The sequence below is a fragment of the Mesocricetus auratus genome, unplaced genomic scaffold (genome assembly GCF_017639785.1).
Source record: "Mesocricetus auratus isolate SY011 unplaced genomic scaffold, BCM_Maur_2.0 Super-Scaffold_100024, whole genome shotgun sequence".
NCBI classification, from domain to species: Eukaryota; Metazoa; Chordata; class Mammalia; order Rodentia; family Cricetidae; genus Mesocricetus; species Mesocricetus auratus.
In genome coordinates, this window is record NW_024429205.1 from 24,294,332 (window position 1) to 24,308,778 (window position 14,447).

A 14,447-nucleotide genomic window follows, 5' to 3' on the forward strand; every position below is an offset into this window, starting at 1 on the left:
CAGGGCTGTTACACAGAGAATCCCTGTCTTGAGGGGAAAAAAATTAATAATAAACATAGGTAGATAGGTAGATAAAATGCTTACTGATTCCAAATAGTTCAAAACCCCTAAGCTCATATTCTCTAAGTGTGACTCAAAATGAAGCCTCCAGTTTCTCAGCTATAAAATGGCAGGATGGGAGCGATCAAAGGCCTGACTGTCTCAACTGTCCTATACCTAATAACAAGATCAGTTCAAATTAACATATAAGCAAGCATGTTTTATAAGACATAAATGATACATAATTATAAGCTAGGTGCTCACAATGTCCTGTGGAACTATTTGAAATGGAACAGAGAGTTTTCAGTGTTGGGGGCACCTAGCTCAGCAAAGCTCTCTGGCCCTAACATTAAATCCTACTTTTACAGTCAAACCGGCTCTTCCACTTAATTACACCTTAAACAAGTTACTCAAACTCTGAGTCATACTATAAATGGCAATAACAGCAACTTAATGTCGTAGGTTAGAGATTATATACATATACATGTAGTGTACGTGTAAAATAAATCTAATGAAGGGTTTCTTTAAAAAGAGTATCTCATTGATTTTAATTTTCCCATGAAGACCAGGAGTGAACTCCCTGGATCTAAAGTCACCGGTGGTTGTGACCCACCCAGTTTAAGTGCTGGAAATCAGCTTCTGGTCTTCTGGAAGAGCTGTACACATTCTTCCCCCTCAACTAACCCTCCAGGATTTACGTTAATGTGTGTATGTATGCACCTGTGTGAATTTAAGCACACTCCTGGAACTGAACTGGCAGGCAGTGTGAACCACCCAATATAGGACTAACTGTCCTCTTCAGTCAGTATGTGATGCCAGGCTTCCGGTGTTGGAGCACACCTTTAATCCTAGCAGGCCAGGCTGTTGTAATTTAAGAAAAGACACCATGGGGCAGGGTTTAAGCAGAGGGGTTCATAAAAGGGGAAAGGGAAGGGGGGAAGACAGGCCTCTGGGGACAGGAGCACCAGGAGAAAGGGGAGAAGAGGGGAAGGGAGCAATGGAGGCAGGGATGGAGGGAGGGAGAGAAAAAGAGAGAAGGATGGGAGGTAGGCAGGGAACAGAGTGAGGGTGCACAGGTGGTGCTTAGTGTCTGCAGCTGGGGCATATCCTGTCAGAGCCCCAAGGAAGCCTAGGACAGATGCCTGAATACTAACAAGTGTTACACAGAGAAACCCTGCATCGACAAATAAAACAAGGAAAAAAGTAGTGTGTGGTCTTAACTGAACCATCTCTCCAGTCCCATGAAGAGTTCTTTTAAAGATTTATTTTAATTGCATGTATACAGGTGACGCCTGATGCCTGCAGGGGTCAGAAGAGGGTATTAGATCTCCTGGAACTATAGTTACAGACAATTGTAAGCCACCAAGTGGGTGCCAGAAACCAAACCAAGGTCATCTACAAGAGCAGTGAATAGTCTTAGCCACTTAGCTACCTCTCCAGCTCCAAGGACATTTTTAATTACTTTTTATTTTGTGTAGGGGTGTTTGGCTTACATGTATAGCTATGCAAACCATGTGCATAGCTGGTGTCCACGGAGCCAAGACAACATTGGATCACCGGAAACTAAAATTTCAATGACTATGCGCCATCCTGTGGGTGCTATGACTCAAATTCAGGTCCTCTGGAAAAGCAACAAATGTTCTTAACTGTCAGTCCCTCTCTCCAACCCCAAGGACACTTTCTTTTGTTTTTGTTTTTCAAGATAGAGTTTCTACAGCCCTTGCTGTCCCGGCACTCACTTTGTAGACTGGGCTTGCCTCTGCCTCGCCAGTGCTGGGATTAAAGTTGTTCGCCACCACTGGCCAGCAGACATTTTTATTTTGTTGTCATTTACATCTTCTTCAAACTGACAAAAGTGCAGAAGCAGAGAAATACAAACTACACCACTGAGGTAGAAACGACTATGTTCCCTTAGAAAACGGCAAGTAAAAGGATACAAGGGAAAGAGAAATAGCTAGCAATAACAGGAGTTTGCCTACTAAATTTGTTCTTGTTTGCCTGCTTTTCTCTAAGGTAAAATAATAGGACAAAATGCAAAAGAAAAAAAGTCAGCATACAAGAGTTCACTATGGGGCTAGAAAGATGGCTCAGCAGTTAAAAGAACTGATTGGTCTTCTACAGGACATGGGTTTGATTCCCAGAACCCACAAGGGAATCAAGCCATCTGTAACTCCAGTTTCAGGGAATCCAATGCCCTCTTCTGAATTCTGTGGGCCCTGGGCACAAAGTGCATACATACATATATATGTAAACAAAACACCCCTACATAAAGTAAGAAAAGACTGTCTGCCAGGCAGTGGTGGCACACACCTTTAATGGAAGCACTGGGAGGCGGAGGCAGGCAGATCTGAGTTCGAGGCCAGCCTAGCCTACAGAGTGAGTTCTAGGGCTACACAGAAAAACTCTGTCAAAAAACCAGAAAGAAAATAATGATTAAGAGCCAGGTATGATGGCACATACCTTTAATCCCATCACATGGGAAAAAACAAATAATTGTGGTTTTTTTTGTTTTGTTTTTGTTTTGTTTTGTTTTGTTTTTTTGGTTTTTCGAGACAGCGTTTCTCTGTGGCTTTGGAGGTTGTCCTGGAACTCGCTTGGTAGTCCAGGCTGGTCTCAAACTCACAGAGATCCGCCTGCCTCTGCCTCCCGAGTGCTGGGATTAAAGGCGTGCGCCACCAACGCCCGGCCAAACAATTGTTTTAAAAGTACAAATTTTGGGGTTTTTTTTGTTTTTTTGGGGGTTTTTTGGGAGTTTTTTGTTTTGTTTTGTTTTGTTTTGGAGACAGGGTTTCTCTGTGGCTTTGGAGGCTGTGCTGGAACTAGCTCTTGTAGACCAGGCTGGTTTGGAAGTCACAGAGATCCACCTGCCTCTGCCTCCGGAGTGCTGAGACTAAAGGCGTACGCCACCACCGCCCGGTTACAAATAAATTTTTTTTGGTTTTTACGAGACAGGGTTTCTCTGTATTGTTTTGGAGGCTATCGGTCCAGCCAGGCCTCGAACTCACAAGAAATAATTTTTGTTTTGTTTTGTTTTTGAGACAGGGTTTCTCTGTATTGCTTTGGAGACTGTCCTGGAACTCACTCTGTAGACCACGCTGGCCTCGAACACACAGAGATCCACCAGCCTCTGCTTCCCAAGTGCTGGATTAAAGGTGTGCACCACCAACGCCTGGCTAAAAAAACAAATTTTTAAAATACAATTTTTTAAAAAAAAGTTTAGAGGTTCACTTTAAAACTGAACATTTGGCCACATGGTGGCAGCACACACCTTTAATCCCAGCACTTCGAAAGCAGAGGCAGGCAGATCTCTGTGAGTTCAGGGTCAGCCTGGTCTACAGAGCAAGTATAGGCTCCAAAGCTACACAGAGAAACCCTGTTTCGAAAGAGAGAGAGAGAGAGGGAGGGAGGGAGGGAGGGAGGGAGGGAGGGAGGGAGGGAGGGAGGGAGGGAGAGAGAGAGAGAGAGAGAGAGAGAGAGAGAGAGAGAGAGAGAGAGAGAGAGGAGACCCATATACACTGCTACTAATAAGAGACTAGCTGTATTTACAAAGATACAAAAACCAACACTGAAAAAAACTAAACAACCCAGAAGGAAAAAGGGGGGCAAAAGACTGACATTTCAAAACATCAGAAATCCAAGGGACAGTCAAGTTGGGGTCCCTAACCTGAAAAACAAAGGCACCCAACCTGATCAGTCATTAGAGAAATACAACTGAAACTACAATGTAATGTCACTACACACCCTTCTGTAACTGAAAATAAGCCAGACAGTGGTGGCACACACCTTTAAACCCCCACTCAAGGAGGCATAAGCAGGCAGATCTCTGTGAGTTCGAGGACAGTCAAAGCTACAGAGAAACTCTCAGAAAAACAAACAAAAAACCCATTGAAAATAAAAAGGCCAACAGTACTGTCTTAGTTACGGTACTATTGTTATGATGGAACACTACCACCAAAAGCAACTGGGAGTTTATTGGCTTACATATCCTGAATTGTGACTATGGTCCACTGAGAGAAGCCAAGGCAGGAACTCAAACAGGGCAGGAACCTGCTGGCAGGAGCTGATAAGAGGCCATGGAGGGGAGCTGCTTACTGGCTTGCTTCCCATGGCTTGCTCAGCCTGCTTCCTTATAGAATTCGCGACTAACAGCCCAGGGATGGCACCACCCACAATGGTCTGAGCCCTCTTCCATCAATCACTAATTTAACAAATGTCCTACAGCCAAACCTTATGGAGGCATTTCTCAACTGATGATCCCATCTCTCCATGGACTCAAGCATGTGTCAAGTTGATATCAAACTAGCCAGCACTGTAGCAGGCTTTCTTAAGTCATGAGACTTTTCGAGACAGGGTTTCTCTGTGTAGCCCTAGCTGTCATGAAACTTGCTCTGGAGACCAGGCTGCCTCAGACTCACAGAGATCTGCCTGCCTCTGCCTCCCGAGTCGCATGTGCTACCACCGTTAACTATGAATGCTTGGCCTTAGTGTAGGCTTGCTTCTAGCTAACCTTTCTAAAACTGAAATTAGCCCATTTCCACTAACCTGTGTGCTGCCCTGAGGCTCGTTTCCCTCACCTAGGTACTGTCCATCCTGCTCTCCTGCTTCTTCAGTGTCTGACAGGCTGGCTAGCTCCCCTTTCACTCTGCCCACCAGCCCACTTGTCCCTCCCTCCTCTGCCTAGCCATTGGCAGTTCAGCTTTTTTTGATCAATCAGGTGCCTTAGGCAGTCAAGGTGAAACAGCAACACATCTTTACATAGTTAAACAAAATTCTATCCCACAACACAAATACAAGCATATAGAACAACAAACTCTCAGTACTGACAGGAAAGCAAATTTGCTTCAGAAGGATCTAGTAAAACACTATGTATACACCATTGTCTACTAATTCTCCAATTACATAACCAGAAAGTCACATACACATCCAGTCAAAGCAAATACAAAAGTATAAAAGCATACACAGCAGAAAAGCTAAAAATGAAATCTCCATCAGTAATAGAATGGATAAAACAAGGCATATTCACATAGTAATGAGAATGAATTTTTCTCTCATATGCAAAGTTAAATAATTTCAATGAAGCATGTCAATGTTAGAGCCTTCATGAAGCCCCGGCTGTCCTTCTCCTGGGTATTGCCCTGACTTTAGTCTAGTCTTCAACCTGTGGTGGCTTTCAGAAGGTTCAAGTCCACCAGGTCCCCAAGGAGGCCCCTGCCAGCTCTTCACCCTTGAAGACAGAGTTAGCCTCGTGGATTAAAGTAGGCTCAACATGGGATGGAAGTGCTTAGCCTGAGTACAACATGAGGCTGTCTGCTCGTGACTCACTACCACTTAGAGCCTCCCTGTCCTCTCTCCCTGGGCTTGTGACCTCACCCTTGTGGCATCCCCACTGCCGTCCTGAGAAGGCCTTCCCTCCCTCAGACACTGACACTGACACTGGGCTGTTTCTGCCATGCCCCGGGCACAGTGAGGACAAGGAACCACTAGGGAAGCAGTGTCCAAAGCTGGATTTGAAGCTGCTTTCTGGCTAATGGCCACGTCCAAAGTGGGGTGTTGCATTCTGAGAAGTGCTGTGAGCCAGGAGTCCAGAATGAACCGCAAGGGCTGGCCATGTTCTTCCCATGTCTGTTAGAGCTGCACTACCATACTGTGTGCTCCACTGCCCAAGCTAAGTCAATGTGTGTACCTGCAGAACAGGCCCCTGGTACAAGTTCACAGTGAGGTGAACCCCACTTGTTTCCAGCCTAGGGAGTCCTTGTGCTAATGACCACCCCTTAGATCCAAAGTATGAGGGACCATCCGAGCAGCTGGTGCCAACACAGAGCACATGAATATTTCAGATTGCTGGGATGGGTCCTCTGCAGCCTGCCTCACCCCATCCACTCACAAGTCCACCCCGCCTCACCCCCTGGTCCATGGGACCCATAAGGGACTCCCTGGCAGGAAATAAAGTTTCAAGACAAAAAAACATTTTTTGAAGAAAAGAAACTCAATGAACATGCTATAAGAATATAAGCAGCATGGGTAAACTAATATGTCCTGTGCTGGGTGCAAGTTAGAGGACTGTGTCTGTTTTCAGAAAGCTCGCCTAGATGCACACTATTCTTTTCTTCACATGTCACACATTTGGGGAGGTGGTTGAGACAGGGTCTCACTGTGTAGCTCTGGCTGTCCTGGAACTCACTCGGTACACCAGGCTGGCCTCAACTCAAACTCAGAGATTGACCTGCCTCTGCACCCCAAAACTGCTGGGACTAAAGGTGTACAACACCATGCTCAGCCATCATTTTTATTAAATTTAAAATTAATGCATCTCCAACTGGTATCAAGATTTCTAATTCTTTCCTACTGCCTGTATTGTGCTCACACGCCTGGTCAGCCCTATGTCACGTTCAGTGCTCTCCATTTTCATCAGGGTCTCTATGAATGCATCTACTGCCAATACTCACTGCTTGCTAGTTGATCCACCATATTAGTTCCTTCTCTCTTGCTGTGACAAGACACCTGGCAAGCACCAACTTAAAAAGGGGTCTGTTTCAGCTCCCAGTTGTAAGGGACATTTACCTGAGCCAGGAAAGCTGGTGGCAGGGGCTGGAAGCAGCTGATAACATTACAGCCCCCATCAGGAAGCAGAGAGCAATAAGCAGGTACTCAGCCCTCTACAGAGCCCTAGCACAAGCATGGCATGGCACACCCATTCAGGGTGGCTCTTCCCACTTCAAGGAACCCAACCTAGGTAATCCTTCAAGAACATGCCTAAAGGCTTGTCCCCAGGTGATCCTTCAAGAACATGCCTAAAGGCTTGTCTCCTAGGTGAGTCTAGATCCTGTCAAGTTGGCAATCAACAGTAAATATCATACCTTGTATATATCAAGCACTTTTAACATTCATTTATGTAAAGGCTTGCCGAGAATCTATGTAAAAGCCTGTGCTTCAGGCCACTGACATAGCTCCGAAGGTAAGGGTACAGACAAATTTGTCAACTTGAGTTTGGTTCCCTGGACACACACGGTAGAAAGAAAGAATGAACTCCCACCAATTGTCCTCTGCCCTCCCCACAACCTCTGTGACAAGCAAGCCTACACAAATGCACACACCTATAAGTAAATGTAATAATTAAATTAAAAAACTGTGCTAGGCTATTTGTGGTATCAAAAATGAAAACAATTTCCTAGCTTCAACGAGTCAATAATCTTACAAATAAATAATAAGAGAAAAGCACAATGACATTCCCTTGGTGTTACAGAGACAAAAGCATCAAAAAAGGTAAGGCATAAAGTAGGTCTCTTGGTGTAAAGACCCCTAAAGGATAAGTAGGGACTATCCTGTTAAGGGCATTTCTGCAGAGGGAACCATCTGAGCTAAGAAACAGCATGCTATTATTTCAGGAAACAATGAACAGCTGCTAAATGTTGCTTGAGGCTAGTAACACCAAGATGGGCCAGAGTGGGTTGAGCTGTCAAGACAGGGAAAGAAGACTAGTAATCAAAGGACCTCAGCCTCATCCAAAGGACATGGATCAGTGAGGAAATGGTCAGAGGAAATGATTTGGTCAAAAGATTACTCAGGAAGCAATGTAGCTGGCAGAATTAAAGAAAAGGATAGAAAAATATAAGTCTAGTTAGCAGGCAATGTTAACTGTCCAGACAGACTAACACAAAAGCTATACCCAGATGGGTGTGGGATCCAGTGTTCAGGAAGCAGAGGCAGGTCGATCTCTGAGTTTGAGGCCAGCGTGGCCAACAGAACAGCCTAGAACAGAACCCTAGAATAAGCAAATTTTCTTTTTTATAAAAGTCCAAACAGCCGGGCGGTGGAGGTGCACACCTTTAATCCCAGCACTCGGGAGGCAGAGGCAGGCGGATCTCTGTGAGTTCGAGGCCGGGCTGAACCGATAGCCTCCAAAACAATACAGAGAAACCCTGTCTCGTAAAAACCAAAAAAAAAAGTCCAAACAGTAATTATTGCAGCTTTATGCTCCACATATAATCTTACTCTTGTTTGCTTTGTTTTATTTTATGATAGGGTCCCTCTGTGCAGCCCTGGCTTTCCAGGGACTCAGTATGTAAACCAGGCTGCCCTAGAACTCACAGAGATGCAACTGCCTCTGCCATACCCAGCTCTCCTCTTTTTGTTTTTAAGCAACCACTTAAGTATTAAAACATCCAGCTCCAAGGGAGAATCAATTCCTCCAGTTTCAGAGGGCACCTGCACTCACATGCACACAGTCCCACACAGACACACAAAAACAATCTTTTGTAAACTAACACTTAGCCAAGGAACTCTTTTTCTTTAAGATTTACAGAGTGCACTTGGGATGTGAGCTAGTTAGTCTGTTGACCCCTGTTGCACCCTGGTAAGGAAATGAGGATTAACCTTCCTATGAGATTAGTCTTCCAAAACAACACCTGTATCACATTAACTCTAAAACCTCCATCCGTGCTCACTATGCTGCCTAGTATTCACTGGTTCTCAGCTCCTACCTACTTTCCCAGACTTCCAACTGCACCCCAAGAACTGTCCATTCCTATTACACTGAACTATTACACTTACCTGCTTCTGTATGTGTATGCTCTTTCCCAGCCCCAATGTTCTTTCCTTCTGCTCCTAACTTGACTAAGTATCCTTCCTTAAGAGAACAATTCAATGGTGGCGCACGCCTTTCATCCTAGAACCTGGGAGGCAGAGGCAGGAGGATCTCTGTAAGTTCGAGGCCAGCCTGGTCTACAGAGAGAGTTTCAGTACAGACTCCAAAACAATACAGAGAAACCCTGTCTTGAAGAAAAAAAAAAGAGAGAGAGAACAATTCAAACCCTACCTCTGCATGACCCCGCCCTCCTCAGAACTTCTAAATGCACTATCTCAACAGATATTTAATTGCTGCTCTGAAGTTGTGATTTACTTCAAATGAACACTACATTTGTTGAAAGCAGGCAGCAGTTTACACCACCCTCAGCCAATGGATCTAACAACATATAACAAGGTGAATAAGATAAAGATATATGTGTATGAATGTATTTAATAAGAATACAACACCTTTTTTTCTGAAATAGCTAGTTAACTGAAGACAATGTGGTTTTATCCTTATTTCTCTCAATAACTGAATGCTTTCCTTCTGTGTATACAACCTAAAAACTAGATAAGAAACAAAATGACAGTCAACAGACACATTATTTCCTCTGCTCTTTTGTTTTTTGTTTGTTAGTTTTGTTTTTTTGAGACAGAGTTTCTCTTCATAGCTTTGGCTATCCTGAAACTCACTCTATAGACCAGGCTGGCCTCAAGCTCACAGAGATCTGCCTGCCTCTGCCTCCCAAGTGCTGGGATTAAATTCCTCAGTGGTGTGGTTTGGTTTTTTTTTCAAGACAGGGTTTCTCTGTGTTACAGCCTGGCTGTCCTGGAACAGGCTTTGTAGGCCACACTGGCCACTAAATCACTGAGATCCACCTGCCTCTGCCCTGCCTCCCAAGTGGTTAAAGGCGTGCACCACCACTGCCAGGTGATTTCCTCAATTCTTTATGGACTAGTTGACTAAAGAAACAGCAGAATACACATCAAAACTCCCCAATATTTCAACATAGTACACTGTCTTTACACTACAGGTACAAGTGATCAGAAAAATTGTACATTACATTCCTATAACTTTGCTTCATTTGTTTTTAGGATACAAATTAAGCTTCTAGAACTAAAGTGCTTTGTTTTCCTTAATTTCCTCAATATTAGTCAAATTAAAAAGTCTCACACACCCCAAAAAGTCACACATCTGAATTCCAGTAGGGTATTATGTAGTCCACCCAGATTTTAGAGAAGAATATAATTAGTACTACTAAGTATCTATAGTCAAGATTCATTGACCCAAATTAAAGGTTACAACTTGTGTTTGAACTCTAAGGAATTTTAAAACCAAAAGTGTCAACTGTGTCCAACTTTACTACCTGTATAAATGTTTAACAATCTAAAAAATTCCCTCCAGGATATTTGCCCACATTTCAATGTAAACTACAACAAAGGTTTAAAAATTTGTAACAAATGTAAACTGGCCTTTGTCCTTTGATCTTAGACATCGGGAGGCAGAGGCAGGCAGATCTCTGTTAGTTTGAGGCCAGCCTGGTCTACAGAGCTCGACTATGGCTACACAAAGAAACCCTGTCTGGAAAAACAAAACAAAAAGTATAGAAATAAGACAATAAATTATATGAAAAAAATGTGACTATCTAATTCTCCAAAACATACTGAGGGGGGAAAGACTTATTTACAAGCCTGCCGTTTAACAATGAGTAATATTAACAGTGCATTGACTTAAAAAGAGAAAATTCAGGAGCTACAGATCCGGCTTGTTCGATTCCTACTTCACCTCTGGCCTAGTCTTGGGTGTGGCACTAAAATTCTCTGTTTCCCCACATACTGACACAAGAATAACTGACATTTTCAGGTTGTGAGAAACTGATTTAAAAGTCTATGAAATACTTCAGGACCACAAAGGGGAATCACACTGTAGGCATATCTAAGGCAAAAAAAAAAAAAAAAAAAACAGCTACCTGTTAACAGTAGATCCAACACCGAACCGTAATTCCTTTGTGTCTTAGTAGGGCAAACGCACTGTGAGCCTGTAAGGTGTGTACACTTCAAGAGCTGGTGGGACAATCTCAGTGAAGACACGAACTGCCTTCCAAATTTTCTGTTTTCTCAAACAAACAAACAAACAAAAACCCTAGTACTTACAAAGGAACACATGAAGTTTAGGGCCAGTTGTTAATAAGCCTGGCTGGACGAGAGACCAGCAGGAATCACGGGGGAACTTTTTCTTTGTTACCATACTAGAAATGTGACCCCTGAAAATCTCAAAAAGCAATCCCTGCCACGAGAGTTGGACTAAAGGGAAACGGCCCTAGCCTTTCTTACCTAAAGAACTCCACATGGCTTTTAAGAGAGTGCAGACAAGAAGGCAGAATTCTCTCAAAACATAAGCTAACTGGACAGGTAGTCCAGCACTCGGTGCTGAGCGCTGGGTACTGAAGAGGTTGCTCGGGAAAAGTGCTGATGCCATCTCCAGCTGCCCCTGGATGACAGTAACAATGCAAACACTGACAAAAGAGCTAGGAGGCCACCCAGAGCCCCTGCCCGGCAGCACCACTGCCCGAGCTCCACATACAAAGCGACAAATCCCCGAGAGGCCCTCGGGCTGACAGATCTTCCCAGCGAGACCTAGAGTGGCAACATCAAGTGGGGGACAAAAGTACGGCTTGTCACTCCTTCCAGGGGCGCGCGCCGGGTGCCTCCAAGACGAGGGCAAAGGCTGCGGTGCTCTCGGCAAGTCCCCGGCGTGAGGACCGCACCGACTCGTCCTTCCCCGCGGTTGCGGCCGTCCGAGAAGCCCCGCAGCCCAAGCTCGCTCCGGCACGGCCCGGCCGGACCCGGCCGGCAACTCCTCGGCCAACTCCGCGGGCGCCAGGCGGCCGGCCCGGGCGCCGGGTGGGGGAGGCGACGCGGCCCGGCCCGCTCCCTCCGCACGCGGTCCGCGCCCGCCGCCCTCCGTCCGCCCGCCCGCCCGCGTCCCCGCCCGCCGGGCCCCGGCTGCTCAGCTCGACCGCGCGGCGGCCTGGCTCCCTACCTGAGGCGGTGTACCAGCTCCCGGCGTGGCTGGCTTCCCGGCAGACCACTCGGTTGGACATCTTGGTGCCTGTGCCGCCTATGGTGCACGAGGATGAATGAGGAGGCGGCGGCGGCGGCGGCGGCTCCGCGAGGGGACGAGACGCCGCGGGCCCAGCCCAGGAGGAGGCGGCCGCGGGGAGGGGACCGGCCCGGCCCAGGAGGAGGAGGAGGAGGAGGAAGAGGAGGAGATGGCAGCCGGGGCGGGCGGCGGTAACAATCACCACAAACTCCGCCGGCCGCGGAAGATGGGGCCCAAGGCGGCTTCGCCCGAGCCGCGCGGCCGCGAAGACGCCGCCGCCGCTGCCCTGACCCGGGCTGCTTCCGCGAGCCGCCCCGGGGCCCGCCGCGCGCGGCCTGCCGAGCCTCCCGCTGACCCCACCCCCGTGACTCCGCGCCCGCCCTCCCCCACCCGCCCCGGGCGCCCCGCCCCGCCCCCACCGCCAGGCCTCCCTCCCCGCCTGCCTGCCTCCCTCCTGCCGCGCGCTCGCCGGCCCCGCCCCGCGCCTCCCCCCGCCCCGCGGCGCGCTCAACGGCGGAAGCGGGACGGGCCCTGCGCCATCCGGGGTCGGACGGACGGCCTCGGGCCCGGTGGCGCCCGTCGGGGCCACCTCTCTCACCCCTCCGCCGCCCCCTCACTACAGCCCGGGGCCGGGGCCTGAACCCGGGGAAGGCGGAACCCGGGAAGCCCACGCGTCCTTACTCAAACGCTCTACCCGGTCCGGCCCACTGAGCATGCCCAGCGCCGCGGCCGGGGCCGCCGAGGAGGCTCAGCGTGCACGCTCCGCTCTCCGGGGTTTAGCGCCAGCAGAGGCTGGGGGCAGGGCGCGGGGCGCAGGACGCAGCCGCGAGGCGGGGAGAGCCCCTTCCCCCGCCCCCGCCCCCCGGCTGGTCCCGGCGCGCCACCGGCTCAGCACGCACACGCGGTCGCCGCTCGCCGAGCCCGGCCCGGGCTCCCCGGGCCACCGCGTCCTTGGTGGATTCCCACCCTCGGAGTGCCGCCCAGGAATGCACTTCTGCGGCCGCGCCGGGAAGTTTCGTTTGTAGAGACGGGAGCGCGGCGAAGCGTGCCGGGGGATGGAGGGGGGCGCTGTAGCCGTCGCTCCCCATTCTGGTTCCTACCTCCTAATAGTGTGGCTTTGACACAGTTATATTAACTAATTGTATCTGAGCTGTAACTGCAGTGTGGCAAAGATCGTTATTTCCTACTGTGTAAGATGGGGGGGTACCTCAGATTATGAGTTAATGTTTGCGAGGAGCTGGACAGGGTAAGCTACAAATGTCACCCTTCACCTGCCTTATTAAATCTCACGTAAGTATTGGTAGCAAAGAATTCCTTTACAAGTTGGGTAGAATCACCAAGGAAGTGGGTTTGGCTTTGAAGTGCAGGACTCCAAAACTAGGAAGTGTAACAGTGGCTCATCTCCCAGAAAAATATTTGGGGCTGAAGTCATACAGCGGGTGTATCTTAGTTTTACATAAAAGTAGATCAAAGTAGATGTTTAGCTGTCTAATACCGAAATGCCGTGTTCCTTAATGTCATAATATACTTTGTTTGCTTGAGGTTTTTGCCAAGTTCTCAAGTGTTGGTATGAAGAAAGCTCTACGGTTAATGTCAATGACCAGAAAAAAAGACTGTTTCTCCCAAGAGCTTGTGTCACTTACCAAACTTAGCAATGACCACATTGATGAATAAAACACGGACTCTTGGCTAACGAAATGGCTCAGAAGTTAAAAATATGTACTGCTCTGGCAAAGGACCTGAGTTGACTTACAGCACCCACACTGGACAGCTCCCAAACATGTTGGAACAGCTCCGGGGAATCTGACGCCCTCTTCTGGCCCCTACAGGCACCTACGATTCCGTGCGCATACCCCCCCCACACACACACACAAATAAATAATTAAATCTGTTTTGTTTGGTTTTGTTGTTTTTGTTTTTCCAGACAGGGTTTCTCTGTGACTCTGGAAGCTGTCCTTTAACTAGCTCTTGTAGACCAGGCTGGCCTCAAACTACAGAGATCCACCTGCCTCTGCCTCCTGAGTGCTGGGATTAAAGGCATGTGCCACCACCTCGCAGCAATTAAATCCGTTTTTAAAGATCTCTAGAATGCTTCCAACTACAGGGATAAGTAGGAAGGCAGGTGCTCCCTATATATTCCTGTCTGGCCTAGGATTCAGTATGTAGATCAGGCTGGCCTTGAACCCACCCATAGTCTCTCTTGAAAAAGTCAATTGAACCTGTTCACTTCCAACTCCCCTAATTGCTCACTTTGGCTCAGCGGTGGTGGCGCACACCTTTAATCCCAGTACTTAGGAGGCAGAGGCAGGCGGATCTCTGAGTTCCAGGCCAGCCAGAGCTGTTACACAGAGAAACCCTGTCTCAAAAAAAACAACCTAACTTCATACTCCAGAAGTTTATTAGACATACAATTTTCATTTTTATTATATTTTAGCTTATAATTATTATTGACAATCTTGGTTATATACACTACTGATTTGTGTTTGACATTCTACAAAGATTATTCACAGTAGAGGGCAAGGAAAAAGTTAATAGTCTATAAGAAGCGCAGACTAGAGACTGTCCCTGATCCTAACACTAATGCATATAGCTTCCAAAACAGTGTATCTGATCTTCGTTGTATTAACTAGAAACAATAGTGCCCACTGTTACAAGACTTATATTTGGTTTGATTTGAGACAGGTTCTTTCTAACCCTGGCTGTTCTGGCCATGGAACTGCCCTTCCAAAGGTTGGGATTA

The 14,447-nt window shown here is 47.4% G+C and overlaps 1 protein-coding gene across 3 annotated transcripts in view; it reads right to left on the bottom strand.

Moving 5' to 3' along the window:
• Memo1 (mediator of cell motility 1) overlaps positions 1–12,541 on the bottom strand; it is a 96,937-nt gene extending 84,396 nt beyond the window's left edge. Inside the window, exons 1-2 of one of the 3 annotated variants that reach the window (XM_040730722.1) lie at positions 12,389–12,534; positions 11,648–11,725 (exon numbers count right to left, since the gene is read on the bottom strand). In XM_040730722.1, the coding sequence (XP_040586656.1) occupies positions 11,648–11,725; positions 12,389–12,422 (112 nt within the window). In that variant the 5' untranslated portion in view covers positions 12,423–12,534. Of the gene's footprint in view, positions 1–11,647; positions 12,045–12,388 lie in introns of those variants that run through there. The other 2 variants (XM_040730721.1, XM_040730723.1) reach the window with 2 other exon arrangements.
• Positions 12,542–14,447: the final 1,906 nt, after the last annotated feature.